This window comes from Nematolebias whitei, chromosome 11 (assembly GCF_014905685.2).
Source record: "Nematolebias whitei isolate Nwh7 chromosome 11, NemWhi1, whole genome shotgun sequence".
NCBI classification, from domain to species: domain Eukaryota; kingdom Metazoa; phylum Chordata; class Actinopteri; order Cyprinodontiformes; family Rivulidae; genus Nematolebias; species Nematolebias whitei.
Window position 1 is genome coordinate 23581693 of NC_056508.1, and position 15660 is coordinate 23597352.

Genomic DNA, 15660 nt, shown 5'->3' on the forward strand with positions numbered 1-15660 from the left:
TATATATATATACATACACACACACACACACACACACACACACACACAGTAGGGAGCCGAGATGGTGTAGAGGCAGGGCAGCCGGCTTGGGACCCAAAAGTCCCCGGTTCGATCCCCAGTCACTGCACATCACGTGGTGTCTTTGGGCAGCACACCTCATATATATACACACACACACACACATATATATATAAAGACACACACGCATGCACGCACGCACACACACACACACACACAGTTCAATGATGGTCAACAAACATTTGAACATATATATTTTTAATTCATATATATAATAAATTTCTATGTACAATTTATTCTTTTTGTAATGAAACAAAATTAAAAGAGAAAGCTTTGATTGCAAACAGTGTTTCATACTAAAAGGGAGGGACAAAATGGAAAAGTGCTCAGAGAACTTGAGTTTAAGTTATTTCCCTGTCTTTAGGTACACACACCAGGGAGTTGTCATTGTTTTGCAAGGAGATCATTTTGTTGGCCAGGGTTCCCCTTGAGCTTAGTTTAAATTCACATCGAATGTGAAGTCATTAGTTATAACCAGAAAAACGATTGGCATTATAAACAGCTCAGACATTATGTAGAATCCACCACATGGTGAGAAGCTACGGCTTTTACCATAGACTTACTGAATCGGACGCTTATTACACTTTGAGGTGAACAGCTGTGTTAGGTGTCTTCCATTAATGATACATTCGAATAAAGCACAGCTAAGACTGTGGAAAATGGCTGCCGACTCACAAAACGCGATGTCTGATTGTCTGTCGGGAGCCGCAGTAGACACACGATGACATCGTCAACGCAACATAACCACATAAATATCATCACAAATCATCCAGTGTATGGATTCATCTTTTAGAACGTTGTTACGAGGTGACCTCCTTCCTCTGGTAACGTTAATACTTGTAACAAAGTGAATTCAGAAAATTCAGTTAAAGCCGTCGAGACAGTCATGCATTATGCAGCCTTTTTGATGGCGGGGGGACTCCTTCCCCGTGAAGCCGAAAAGGTCAGTGGACCAAGGGTAGTGTTGGCAAGTGAGAGCGGGCAGGAGGAACGTGTGCAGAGTTTTAGGGTGCGCACAGACGCAGTGGCACGAGAGATCTGGGCCAGAATGTCCAGGTCTGGGGCACTGAGATCCAGTCCCAGCCACGTTAAAGGTCTTGCAGAGCAGAAAATATACTGAAGAGAGTAAACTCCAAAGAACATCTGCATGGCAGCTTTCAAGACGTCACCACACTGAACATCACTCACGTTTCACAAACTGTACATGTCAATAAAAAAAGAGTTCAGCAGAGCACCTGTGCTGCGGAGCGCGACTCCATCCTTTGTGCTAAATGCAGCAGGTTTTCCTTTCTGTGGACGTCAGATAGCGGGGGGGGGGGGGGGGGGGTGTTGGCATCTACATTCTGGTAAAAAGACTGAGGAAGAGAGGAACGTTTTGTGCTCGCTGTGTTTTCAAGGCACTGTCCTGTCACATGATGTCCACGAAGAACTCGCAGGGGTTACCCATGGCGTGCTGGAACGACTGGCGGCTGGCGGTGAGCTCGGGAGGAATGGACGCCAGCTCTCTCCCAGGGGGGGCTCCGGGTGGCGCGCTGCTGCTGACTGAGGTTTTGGGAGCCAGATGAGCCAAACAGTAAGGGGGAGGCAAGCCTGGGGGGCCGTAGGAGGAGGCGTGGCTCCGCTCGCTCTGCGCACAGGAGCTCGGGCCCGGCTGGGCGAAGAGGGCGTGGCTGTAGATGAAGGACGGGTGGTTGTTCTGAGAGAGAGAGTGGCTCCTGAGCGAGTGGCTGAGGCTCGACCGGGCGTGGCTGTGATGGCTCATTTGGCTGGCGGACCTGTCGCTGCGCCTCCCTATGCGGATGCCCAGCTCCGACTCGTTGCACGTCGTCTTCTGACACTTCTCCTGCGGGGAGCGCCTGTCTTTGCCTGCGCTGGGGTTGGATCCACTGCTTCGGCTTCCTGTCGAAAAAAAGGGGGAGGGAAAAGGACAGTTTGAGTCTTTTGTCGCACGGTCAAACAGAAAACACCAAGTGAGGCGCTGCGGACACAACCGAGTCAGGAGCAGCTAATGCAGCTGATTGTTGAAGAAACTACAAGGTCACACGTTAAACAACAGCTTGACGGAGCCTTTGTGGAATGAACAAACACAATGTCACATGAGAGGATCTTTGTGGAATACTTGGTGTGTTGCACATACATGGATTAAACACGTTAATGCACTTTGTTTAAGATGTGACCAGTCTAGCAAGAGTCAAGGGCAAACATGATTATCTCACAGTTTCACTTAAAAGTGGCTAAAATCATGAGCTTTGTCTGACGTTTCCCCAAACAGTGAATCACTCACAGGTAGTAAACATGATCCACCAGCATCAGTACATTATTACTCATCACCGCCTGTGACGCCATCAGTTTGATGCTTTTAGCTTCATGTTTTAAAGCCGATCGGACACACTGATGCAGATGTACCACACTGCTGCAGAATCAAATAGTCCACTCCTCCACCTGAGCAATGAGCCCCAACAGTACTGGGGTGAAGTGGTACAAGATCGTCCACCCCGCTCCAACCAGCACAAGCCTCAGTGATCATCCTGCATCATGCACCTCCCAGCACAGAACAAACGCATGCCCAGAGGTGCAGCGAGGGAGAATCAACTATCAGGAGAATCACACACAGATTACACATGGGCAGAGAGTTCATGAGGCTGGCGGAGGAAAAAAAAAAAAAAAGTAAAGAAAAATCAACATCAACCAAAAAAAACCAACAACTTTAAAGCTGCTGTTTGATAGGTGGAATGCTAAGTGCAGGAGAAACACAGGAGGGACAGAAGAAAGACTGAGTTGTGAGTGAAAACAGAGAGCAGCAGCGGAGGAGAGGGGGTTAGCAGGCTTACCGGTTCCCCCAGTGTCCTGGGACTACCTCCTCCTTCAGTCTAAGGTTGCCCAGCAAAAACAGAGGGAATAACAGAATTACACACACCTCCCAGCCCACGACTCCTCCAACACTGACCAGTGGCTTCTACCAAAACTACTCTCACCCAGTAAAGCTTTTTTTTATTTCACCCAGCTATGAAATTATCATTAAATTGTTATATACTGCTGCGAAAAATGCACACATGCATGAAACAAGCAGGAGCTGAACCCATTGTCTTGCTCCATTTAAAACCAGCAAAGTAAACTGGTTTACTAAAAACACTGAACATTACATGTATTTATTTGTGTGAATGTTTATGAAGCATTCACTCTTTTGTGATCAATTTTTCTCACGTACATTTTTCAGCATCTTTCTCGTTCCACAATTTTTGAGCCGTTTCAACAAATCATGTATCAAAACGTTCAGCTCATTCAGGACAATCCTGCTATGCCTTTTGGTATTGGTGCAACTTTAGCTTTTTGAAATATTTAGCCTTTTCTGACACTTTTTTCCTCATAGAAAATGAGTTGAGCTCATTTTACATCCTTCAAATCTTTAGATCCGTTTACAACCTTTTACTGCTCCTTTCACATTTTGTTCTGCTTCAGCTTCTTTCAGCTTCCTTGTGCAAATTTAAACTTTGTTCAGCTACTTTCAGCTAATTTCAGCTGTTTTGTGCTCCTTTCAGATTCTTTCTGCTAACTACAACATTGTTGTGCTTCTTCTAACTTCTTTCTGCTAATTTCAGCTTGTTATGCTCCTTTCATCTTATTTCTGCAAGTTTAAGCTTTTTCTGCTATTTCAGCTACTATTTAGCTGTTTTATGTTAATTTTAGCGTTTTCAGCCAATTCCACTTTTGTTGCACTCATTTCAACTTTTTTCAGCCTAATTCAGCAAAAATGTTCTCTCTCCACTTCCTTCTTGTAATTTAAGCTTCTTTCAGCTTTTTTAAAGCTATTTTTCAGCTTTTTTCAGACAATTTCCACTTTATGGTGCTCAAGTCTGCTTCTTTAAGCCTAATTGGGCAAATGTGTTCTGCTAACTTATGCTAATTTAAGCTTGTTCTAACTTTTCAGCTACATTAGCATTTTTAGCTAATTTCAGCTGTTTTCAGATAAATTCCAAGTTTTTCATAGTAAACTCTGCTACTTTCAGCCTAATAACATCTTTATGCTCATTTCAGCTTGTTATGCTCCTTTCAGTTTTTCTGCTAGTTTCAGCTTTTTCTGCTCTTTCAGCTACTATTTAGCTCTTTTTATGCTAATTTTAGCTTTATCATCGAAGTCCACATTTTTTTTTTTAGATCATTTCAGTTCTTTCCGCTTCCTTTGTGTAGCTTTGGCTTCTTCCTGCCTTTTCAGATACTTTTTATGATGTTGCTAATTTCATCTTTTTTACAATACATTTTCTACTTTTTGTGCTAATTTCTGCTTATTTAAACCTGATTCAGCAAATATGTGTCCTTTCTGCTTTCTCCTGCTAATTTAGGCTTGTTCTTCCATTTCAGCTACATTTCAGCATGTTTTTTTTTTAGCTTATTTCAGCTGTTTTTCATCAAGTTCTTCAGCAATAAGCATTCACACTGCATTTTCGCAGGAAATGCAATTTCTCTAGTTTTTTATTATTTTTGGTTGTCTTAAGGGAAAGAATGAATGAACACAAAAGATGATCATATTTGGATGAATCACTCAGGACAACGATAATTTAGTTATTACATGTGAATTATTTTGCTATAATAAAATGTATAATTTGACAATCCCTCCACCTCTCCACTCTCCTTTGAAATCATGCAGCACCACGAATCACATTTTCATTGGAAATGAAAACAAACCATCGTCCAATAACGGACAGAGAGGCAGCGTGAAGTACAATCGTTTATGTTGATCGGGTTTCCACACCCAGCACTGCAGAGCCGTCAGAGCTCTTAAGGAGACTTAAGGTGCTCAGGGTAGAGCTTGACAATGAAGGAACGTGTTTTAGAAAACACAAACTGTGGAGAAAGCAGCTTCCCAGAGGAGCTAACATTAGTCAGACAGCTGTTAACGCTCGTGTCATGTAACTGAAATGGTTTGTTGAGTTGGATCATGGTAACTGATGATGTGTCGAGTCAGAGTCTTCCTGTGCTCACCCTCACTGTGCTGACTGCCGGCGCTCCCGCTGTGGAAACTGTGGCACGGGTCTGAGTATCCTGGTGGAAAGCTGGGGGGCGCGGAGGGAAAAGGAGGGTAGGGGAACGGCTGCCCACCCAGAGGCCAGGGGTTGTTGGTAGGAGGTAGAGGTGCCAAAGTGTCCTGCTCAGATCCTCCGCCGCTGGATCCCTCATTTAAATTTAATGATGCCATATCTTCAAAAGAGGGAAAAAAAGAATTGTTTAGCACATCCCTTCTGCAAAAACAGATTCAAGGGTTGAGTTACTGATCTAAGAAGATTATAAAGCAGCTGTACTTTGACAGAGGTCCCCAAACGTATAGTAGCACTGTTCAGAGAAGGTGATTTTGTTGACCGTGTGTCTCAGGTAGCCATGTTTCAGCAAACTGCTTGCATACTTTCTTGCATCTCGTCGATCCTTGAATCCCTCGACTCTGGAGTAAAGCCAGTCGACCACGTCAGCACCTGAGGGAGCAGCGAACGCACACACCTGCTGTCATACAACAATACTGCTGATGTGTTACAAACACCACGACCAAGAACCACGTGCAAGGACTAAAACTGGTTTATTGGAGAGAATTACTGTAAAATCGTCACAGCTCACAAACCACACCAAGATCAGTCAACATATGCCTCTTAACCTACCTGCACAACTTACAGTAAACCCATTTTAAAACCTCAGACCTGCTGCTAAATTAAGTTCAGCTTTGCTCAGCTTTTTCTCACCAATGACTGCGTTGGCGATGGTGATCTTCAACCACATCCTGTCTCGTATCTCGAGGCCTGAGTCAGGCAGCTGCATCACCTTAACGATGGTTGCCATGTCTGTTTTACTTGCAGACAGAGGCAAGTCGTCAAATTCTGATGGAGGGAGAAGAAAAACTCAGTGGTTTTGTATGATCCCATTTCAGCATGATAAAGGAATAAGCTGGGTGCATGTACCATAGTGTGGGTACGGTCCTGTCAGGGCTGTGGTGTGTGAAATCCATGCTGCAGGGTCGATGGGTCTCACTGGTTCAGCTAAACAGATCAAACACAGAGCAGTTAATTTTTTAAGTTACGACAAATAAAGATTGTCCAGCTCTAATTTCATCACTAAATATGGATAAAAACAATATCTATGATGTAATATTTATCATCTGCAGTAATGATTTAGGTCCAGTGTGTCGTTTACCTCGAGGGATGGTGAAGTAACTCCGTGGAGATGGATCCCAACATTTGGCAACAGTAAGACTGATTGGACTGAAGAAAAATATATACACGTTTGTATTTTTCATAAATAATATTCAAATATTGCAACACAACATCACTAATTATTTTTACTATTTGTCGTTCATCCATTAAATGTTTTTGGACATTTCTGTTCATATCTGATATAAATAGTTTTTAGAACAACCTCTGTTTGGAGAAATAAAAAGTTAGTTACTGGCTGGATTGGAGATGATTAACACTCATGTGGATTATGTGCTGCTTTCTTAAAAGTTCATGTCTTAAAAAATATTCCAGTTCAAGCGAACCCATTTATTTAACTCCAACAAATTTCAGTCAGGTCATCTGGATGGTTTCAATTGTTGTGTTGAGATGTTTTATCCTTCATCCAAAGGACTTCATCAGAGAGGGCCCCAGAAACCATCTTATCACCAACAAACTGGTTGGTCCACTATGTGAGTGTGCTGCTTGTGGGACTCCAGTTTGTTGTGGCTCCTTGGACTGATGAAGTCCTTTGGATGAATAATAAAAAAAAAAATAGAAACCATCCAGATGACCTGACTGAACTTTGTTGGATTTTTTTTAACCTGGATTATTGAGCATGAACTTTGAAGACCGTTTATTTAAACCTTTACCCTACAGTCAATTTTACATTAGTGACTTGCCAGTAAATATATAATATTCATATTATAGTGTTATTTGTCTGTAAATCTTATATGGTTTAAGTCTGGCAGAAGATCTGATCCACATTCAGAAAGTTAGATGGCATCTTTTAGTAAAGTCTGCAACAACTCTAACAACAAGCGTGGTGCACTGACTCTTTATAAATAGGATTTCTGTTTTCTATAAACCACGCAGCTGCACTTTAGTGACACTTCAGTGTTTTAGTTTGGTAAGACTTTAAAGTGTAACATTACACCAAACACAGTCCGTGATCATCTCGGAGATCATTAGTACTGGTCTGAGGAGTTCAATGTTTTTACCCAGGTTTTGAGACGATCTCTCTTAAGATCCTCACAGCGTCATCGTTGCTCATGTTCTCAAAGTTCACATCATTCACCTAGTTCACAGACAACAACAAAAGGCCATTACATCACATTACATTACCTAGCAAACACCCTTTGTGACTAAAACATCTGGATAAGTTTAGACTGAAATGTTTGCATGCAGCTGTACTCTGCACTCAATGATTTCTATGAACTCTTGGGTCTTTAAAATTTCTGTAAGTTCTACGTTCTTTGTTTGGTGGTGCATGTTTAAGAAGGAGGTAACAGAAATCCATCATGAGTTTCATAGTACTGCATGTGTAAGAACAAAATATGGCAAAAACAGGAAGGAAAACTTTTATAAAGTCTTGTACGGGAAGCAACTGTCCTGATTTACTGATAGGCTAAAAACACAATTAGATAAGCATCTCTTTATGTGTCAGCATGCTGCTGAGGAATCCTGACTGACATCTTCTGCACCAAACGATTTTACAATCAAAACAGGAGGTGCACCTGCAGAAGCATGTCTCCAGGTTCTATTCTGCCATCTGCAGCTACAGCGCCTCCCTTCATGATGGAGCCGATGTAAATACCTCCGTCTCCCCGATCATTACTCTGACCCACAATACTGATTCCCAGAAAGTTGTACTTCTCTGTCAGGAACACAGAAAAGAGCATTAAAGTTAAAGCTGGTGTCAGAGAGATTACAGTAAGATAGCTTTCCTCAGTAAAAAAAACTAAAACAATAAGTATGTGGAACGTACCCATGTTGAGAGTGACGGTGATGATGTTGAGGCTCATGGTGGAGTCTGTGATACTGCTGAAGGATGAAGACTGAAAAGGCAGGAAGAGGTTTCTAGTGAGTGCATGGTGAATAAAAAGTGGCATCAGGTCTATATCATGAAGTCTCATCTCATCAGTGTTTGTTTCAGCGGAGGCGGTGATGGGGCTCAGACAGGCGTACCCGGTCTATCTTGGCCACTTTGTGCCTCCGTCTGCGCCGTTTGTGTCTGCGCATCAGCTGTGAAGAAGAACTCTGTTCTGTGGAACTGCTGAGCCTGAAAACACAAGAGCAGAGGAGAAACTCGTGTCAAAAGAAAAGAGAGTGAGGAGAGGTGGGATATCAAAATTAAAAAGAGGGTCGACTCGTGGATATTCTGTTACATCAAATTTATTGAATTTATTTGACTTGTTGAGTGGAAATATTCAGACGACATCCTTAAACTGTGTGAAACATCTAATCGTCTGAATGTTTACGGACCACAGATAAATACTTCACAGTGAGCGTAGGGTTTTTAAAGACAATGAACTAAAACAACTGGACTGTTGTCACATCAGGTTTTGATACTGGAAGAAAATATTCTTTGTTCTCTGTGGGAAATGGACTGTACTTGTATAACTCTTTCTATCCAAGATACTCAATGTGATTTACAAATGGACGTTCATTCAGCCGCTGCACTCAGCGGACGCGCGCGGCCGAAGACCCAAAGAGGTGAGATCCCAAAGCAGACGTGTCAGAGCAGGGTCTGTGAATAAATCGGAATGCAGGCAGAAACAGGGTTTAAAGGCTCTTTGACGGCCATGAAAGAACAAACACCCTCAGCTCTGATCTTCTGCCCCTTAATTCAGCCGCACATCCCCGACCGTTAATAACTAATTAAAAATGTTGGAGGGTTTTCCTGGTTCGAACCTGTAATTACTGTTCGGTTCGGTGGGGTTCGGAAATGATTCAAGGATTCAAGGTTCTTATTTTGTCATACACACCACACGTGGTACATGTGGTGGAATGAAATGATGACTGCGGGCTGGGGCCGGGTCAGACTGGATGTTTTTGGGCCCGAATGCAACTCTACTGGGAGGCTTTGAGTCTCCAAGATGTGCTAATGAACATCAAATCATTGTGATTAAAAATGATTCAATGCTAACTTTAACCTTTTATTGGTCCGCTTTCTAAATGGCTGTTCAGATCTGTCATCTAAACTGGTTTTTAGATGTCCCATTGCAGTTGAATAGCACCAATACAGGTCTGAACATGCAATGAAAACATTTTCAATCAAACCACCTTTGGAGGTGGTCTGGACGTTGTATAGACTGAACAGTGATCTGTCAATTCCAGATGTAGGACCTCCTACTGGACTGAACAGGCAGCTGAGCGAGCATCTCAGAGTTTAAAAAACAAGTCAACTTAGCTCCCTTCTTATTAATAATTAAACAGCAACATTTGGGAATTTCCGATGATAGAGGATTTTTATTTCTGTTTATTTAGCTAAATGTTTCATTGAACTGTTTATCAGAATCCTTAGTAAAAATATGTTTTTGCCAATATTTGAATAATGAAAGTGAAATAAAGGATGTTTTATGGGTGAGCTGATTTGGTTTAATGTTTGTTTTAATAGTTTTAGAGATGCTGGACCCTGGCTATGGGTTGCTGTAAGCTATAATGTGCTGTCAATCACAGAACAGCATTATATTCACCTAACTACCACAGCTGTAATGTTACTGTAAAACAGCTGATGGCTGTCAGAGAACTGTGGATCCTTTAACTCTCCAGTCTCTGCTCTAACACTGAGCTCTGTAACAGCACTGATCATTTTGGCTCCTCGTATTTAGTGTTAGGCAACTAAGCTTTTTAAGAGACGACACAGAAAATCAAATGGCTCTGAAGCTTTTGTCAGAATAGTACAGTTCAGATGTCTGAATATACAGTAGTCCCTCGCTACTTCGCGGTTCGTTTATCGCGGACTCGCTCTATCACGGTTTTTCAAAATAAGATTGGACATGACACACAATTGGCTGATTGATGGATGAGCCGCACGATCGGCATGGAATTATTATTCAAAATAAATTATTTAAAATTATTTAGCACCTGCTGCACATTTGTGAAGCCCATACTGCAGAAAAAAAACTTCCTCCTACAGCTTTGTGCAGCCCTTACTGCTGCAGGATAAACTTCCTGCTGCAGCTGATCAGTGTGATGAGCGGAGAAGTGGGCGTGGCCAACAGCACTTGCAGGTGGCAAAGAGCAGACGAGGCAGGGAGCTGAAATCATGACATTCTGTGCTCTTTTAGAAAATATAGAGTTTAGAAACATTGTTTAAAATATTGCAAGAGTGCGGGAAGGGTTTAAAACACCTTCACCCCCATATATACTAAAATAAACTTTTACTTACAACTTGTACTACTATTCCTACTTTGCAGTTTTTCACTTATCGCGGGGCTTCAGGGTACAGATCCCCCGTGATAAACGAGGGACTACTGTATTGTCAGTTTTACAGAAACATCAGCAGACCCGTTGATGTGTGTTGCTGACTGACAGAACTCTGTTTACAGCGCAGGTAACTCACATTCAGTGTCAAAATGTTTCAGGATACACATTTCAGAATCAGAATCAGAATCAGTTTATTATCGCCATGTCAAGAACGAGGTTCACAAACTAGGAATTGAAATAGAAACTGTTCTTATGGCGGGAGGTTCTGGTCCGAATGGACCGAAGCCTCCTGCCTGAGGGGAGTGGTTCAAACAGTCCGTGTGTCCGTGTCACCATCAAACGTGGACTTCAGGCTTCAGAAAACACCCCAAACAGATTCAAAATGGTCCCAGCACAAGAAAACAGGCCCTAAAGTTTACTAATTATATGAAATTTAATCACCCACAGTATCATCAAGACATAATAATTTAGCCCAAGTATTTGTGTGTCTGTTGATAAAACATCTCAAGTACCACTTGACAATATTTAATAAAACTTGCATAAAGTAATTGTTGGTTGTATATTTAAAGCTGATCACCTTTTGAAGTCAATGCAATTCAAGATCGCTGCCGCAACCAACTGGCTTAAAGCAGTAGCTTTAAGTCAGTCGTGTGTGTGAGTACATAAATGTGTCATCTTATGATGTCGCCTGAGAGGACACACTTTTCAAGGTTCAACCAAAACGACCACATCGTTGTCATTTCTCAACAAAACATCATCTCAGTCATATTTAGTCACGTTCCTTCAAGGAATGTTAGAGCTCGAAATCTAAATTAATTCAGTGTGTGTGTGTGTGTGTGTTATATGCACAGGATTTTATGATCTTTGGGAATTATCTTCTACTGTATAGATTTCACAGAATAAAAAATGGACCAGGTTATAATTTAGATGTTCAAATGAACCATAACAAAAAAACCTCACACAGGTTGACTGTATATAAAAAACATTTATAATGTAATAAATATATTGTGAAACTCACTTGTGATGTCACACTCATACTGCTCGTTGATATTTTATTGGGCCTAAACTTCTAACTTAACTTATCAAACCCTAAATTATTGAAACTTTTGGTTTAAATTAATAAGTGTCAAAAGGACTTGATGTGTGTCAGCATGATGAACCTGTGGTCCTGTCTGAGTGTTTGGATGCCACTGAAGCACGTTTTGATGCAAGGTAGAGCATTACCTGCTGGCGTCCTCCTCTTCCTCGCTGTCAACAAACGAGCTGGACTCCAGCTCGCTGCTCATTACGGATGCGCTGTCGTAACCCATGGCCGAGTCCCGCGCTGTGCGCTCCGATTTAGAGTGACCGTTGATGCGTGGGACTGCAAAGAGAGGGAAAGCGCAGAGGAGAAGTGAGTCAGACAGGAGGTCACGGCGCTCATCGTGGGGTCGGAGCAGAATGAGTCGGAGTAGTGAGAAAAGAAGAACTGCAGCGGGGGAAACAGAAAGATCTGACATGACAAGGAGAAATGCAGCGTGAGTCAGTTTTTAACCTACAACTGAATGATGCATCACATTCATCAAGTCTGTGTAAAAACATGAAGGAAAAGCAGAAATTTGTCTATCACTCTCCAGGCAGACTCCGCCCACCCTGCACATCCCCATACCTACACTGCAGGTGAGGCGGCGCTGTCTCAGGGTGACAGCGGATTTGTTGGAAAGGTCTTGTAAGGCAAAAAGGGCGTGGTCGCCAACATGTTCGCCTTGAGCAAGCAAAACATTCCAGCAATGCAGGGGATTCCATCGCTTGCTCCATCCAGACGGTGCTTGTATGAAAGCTGAGCTGCTGGTCAGCAGAAGGGCTTTGACATCCACCGTCAGGATTTACACAGACATATTGCCTTCCACGCTCCGATGAGTCCCGCCAGAGAAAACAAAATAAACAAAAAGGAAAGTATGCAGGTTGAGCGAGCCAGACTGATAATCTGTGTCTTTGCGCTCTGCTCCGTCTGTGCCAGTCGCTCTCTAAAAGCTGGTCTGAGCTTCAGACTGCCTCAGCCCACCAGCTGCTCACAGCTCATCTATAATAAAGACAGTGACAATAATGGAGAACAAGCATGAAGTACTCTGGAGAGGCAAGAAAAACAAAAAGACAACAACTATTTTCTGACTAAGCATGTGAAACACTTTAAATCACAATCTTTGACATTAAGAGTTAAAAACCAATGTGACGTTTGTTAACTACAATCCACAAATAAAAACCAGTTGAATTCATGTAAAACTCTACAAAAAAATCCATCTTTGATGTGAAAACACAATGAACTGCACAGCTTTGAAAACAAACTTCATGAGTAAATACTCTCCATAAAGCAAAACTTCAAGTTTCTAAAGAATATTCACTGAGACATTGCACCTACCAAAACCACTAAATGAAATCTGCTGCGCGACAAAACCACGACTGAACACGAGCCCTCACCTCAGCAGACAGTTTGTCTCCACTCCAAAGTGATCTAAGAGTGAGGAGAAAGTGTTGCCTCCTCTCTTCATCCCTCCCAGGGCATGCAACTATACAGCAGACTGACAATAATCTGCCCCGGACCAATCACATGATCACAGAGATAATACAGGGTTTTAGACGGCGTCCGTCCCCGTCTCCTCCCTCACTCAGGTGAAAGCAACTTGAGGTTATTTAACGCCCGATTTATTTTATCACTACGATTGTGAAAATGGTTTAAAAATAGCTCCGATAAGATGATGGGTCCAGTGCAGCTGTTTTTTCTGCTCTGAGTTAATACTTTGATACAAACGTAAGTACTTTGGCTTAGCCGTGTCTTCTTTGAGCTAAATCCCGACTGCACTGAACAAAATTAAATGTCGCGTAACAGCAGTGCTTCTTCGTCTCCTGCAGGATCCACGTGCACTCTGCTATGTATTAAAAGTTAAGATGCAGAGCATGTGGCGGTTCTGAGACAGTTTGCTTTTAATCCCATGTTGCCTTCTGGGAGAGACACCTGTTCATCCTGTTCAAACTGCTGCTTTTAAAATCCAACAACACAGACAGAAAATAAAACCGGATACGTGTAGATGAGATGTACTCTTCAAATCATGAAGGCGTTCTCACACGGAGTGCTGATAACCTGAAGCAAGCGTCTAAGATGTCAGGGAAATTCCTGCTGCTGATGCTGCAGGGAGCGAGACACAGAGGTGGAGGCGGGGCTAAAGACGCCTTCTTCCTCACACGGCTGCACATCCAACCTCCAGACTGAGCCAAATTGAATTACAATTCACCGGGGCTGGCTGGGCAGATTTATGAGTGTCAGAGCTGCTGATGGGCCTTAGGGGGCCATCCCAGCTCCCCTGGCGGTTTCACTTAATTAGCTCCAACAAACGAGCAGGCGAGCAGACAGAAAGCGAAACTGGGTTTTGAGCGAAAGAGGTTTATGATAGGACCCTGAAGTAAATCGTAATTTACTTATGAGGGCAGGAAACCTGGACCATAGTAGGTCTGGTTAAATTTGTGGTACATAAAACTGGAAAAAACAAACAACAGCTGTTCAAATTGGTGCATATCCATCGACAAGCCAAGAGCACCATCAAGAGATGCAGCCAAGAGATGATTCTTGTTTAAATGACTGGATAGGAGCAAGTCAGATCTCTTCCTGCAACCCCAAACTGACACCGAGCTCTGTGGTACTAATGGCATCACATAAATTAATGAGTATTTGGTTAATGAGCCTGGAGCGCAGGATGCAGAGAGACAGGCTCGCTGTGCACAGAGGACAGGAGGAACAGACACAGAGGGAGGGTTAAAACTGGGTGAGTCACCATAAATAACAACAGCAGAGTGCAAGCAGCAGAATCTGCTCATTTATTACACTTCCTGCCATGAAAGTTTCACATTCTGCCAAAATATTTGTTTGAATCAAAGTGTTTTCGTTCCTTTTCTTGGTAACGTTTCATAGTGACTCAGTTTAAAAAGAAATAACAGCTGGAACAGACTTCCTCGAACATTTCAGACTGAAGGTTTACTTGTGGTTCCTAGAGTTTCCAGAAGCAGAATGGGAGGAAGATCTTTCAGTTGTCAGGCTCCTCTCTTGTGGAACCAACTTCCAGTTTCTGTCCATGAGACTGATACTAAGTCCAGTTTTAAGACTGGGCTTACATTTCAAAGTTCGTGCTCAATAATCCAGATTTTTTTAAAAATCCAACAAAGTCATCTCCTCTGGATGGTTTCTTTGTGTTGAAATGTTTCATCTTTCATCCTCCGGAAACCATCTTATCACCATCAAACTGGTTGGCCGACTATGTGCGTGAGCTACTTATGGTAGTTGCAGCTCTTTGGACTGATGAAGTCCTTTGGATGAAAGACGAAACATTTCAACACAAAGAAACCGTCCAGAGGACCTGACTGAACTTTGCTGGATTAGGCTTAAGTCTTTCCTTTTTGATAAATCCTATAGTTGGGATTGGCTTCGGTTTCCTGAGCTATCCCTTAGTTATGCTGCTATATAGTCTTAAGACTGCTGGAGAAAAAAAATTATCACATTTCTTCACTCTGCTGCTGTCTTTACTTACTTTGCGCTACCCGTTTGTGTTTGTAACCATTTCTACCCTTAACATATGTTTTTTGTCTTTTTTCAAATAGGGGGTACACCTGGACCTGCCATTGTGTATCTATTTCTCCTTCCTGTCCTCTGAAACCCAGCCGGTCAAATCAGATGGCCACTTGTCCTGAGCCTGGTTCTGTCAGAGGTTTCTTCCTGTTAAAAGACAGTTTTTCCTTTCCACCATCTCCTTTGTGCTTGCTCAGGATGAGAGACTGTGATGAAGTGAAGTTTCATCACAGTCTGCTGCTTCCTTAGATAGACCACTTTTACTTATTGCCATTTATAATGTTTGTGAATGTTTCTGCTCAGTGCCCTCAGATGACTTCTGTTGTGACTTGGCACTAAATAAATAAACTGAACTGAATTGAATTTCAGAAAAATCAGCGTTCTTTGACAGGATGGTATTCATCGTGGATAAATGGATTGTGGCTAGCTGGTGAAAAACACCCTACACTCACAAACACACACACACACACACACACACACACACACACACACACACACACACACACACACACACACACACACACACACACACACACACACACACACACACACACACACACACACACACACACACACACACACACA

At 42.5% G+C, this 15660-nt stretch overlaps 1 protein-coding gene across 1 annotated transcript in view; it reads right to left on the minus strand.

Annotated features, from left to right (window-relative positions):
• Window positions 1-1406: 1406 nt before the first annotated feature.
• Window positions 1407-15660, minus strand: part of dvl1a (dishevelled segment polarity protein 1a) — a 28502-nt gene continuing 14248 nt past the window's right edge. The window contains exons 5-15 of the mRNA XM_037684033.1: window positions 11706-11844; window positions 8238-8331; window positions 8038-8107; window positions 7787-7926; window positions 7271-7347; window positions 6253-6320; window positions 6021-6098; window positions 5805-5939; window positions 5376-5543; window positions 5059-5274; window positions 1407-1977 (exon numbers count right to left, since the gene is read on the minus strand). Coding sequence (XP_037539961.1) covers window positions 1487-1977; window positions 5059-5274; window positions 5376-5543; window positions 5805-5939; window positions 6021-6098; window positions 6253-6320; window positions 7271-7347; window positions 7787-7926; window positions 8038-8107; window positions 8238-8331; window positions 11706-11844 — 1676 coding nt within the window. The 3' untranslated portion in view covers window positions 1407-1486. The remainder of the gene's footprint in view (window positions 1978-5058; window positions 5275-5375; window positions 5544-5804; window positions 5940-6020; window positions 6099-6252; window positions 6321-7270; window positions 7348-7786; window positions 7927-8037; window positions 8108-8237; window positions 8332-11705; window positions 11845-15660) is intronic.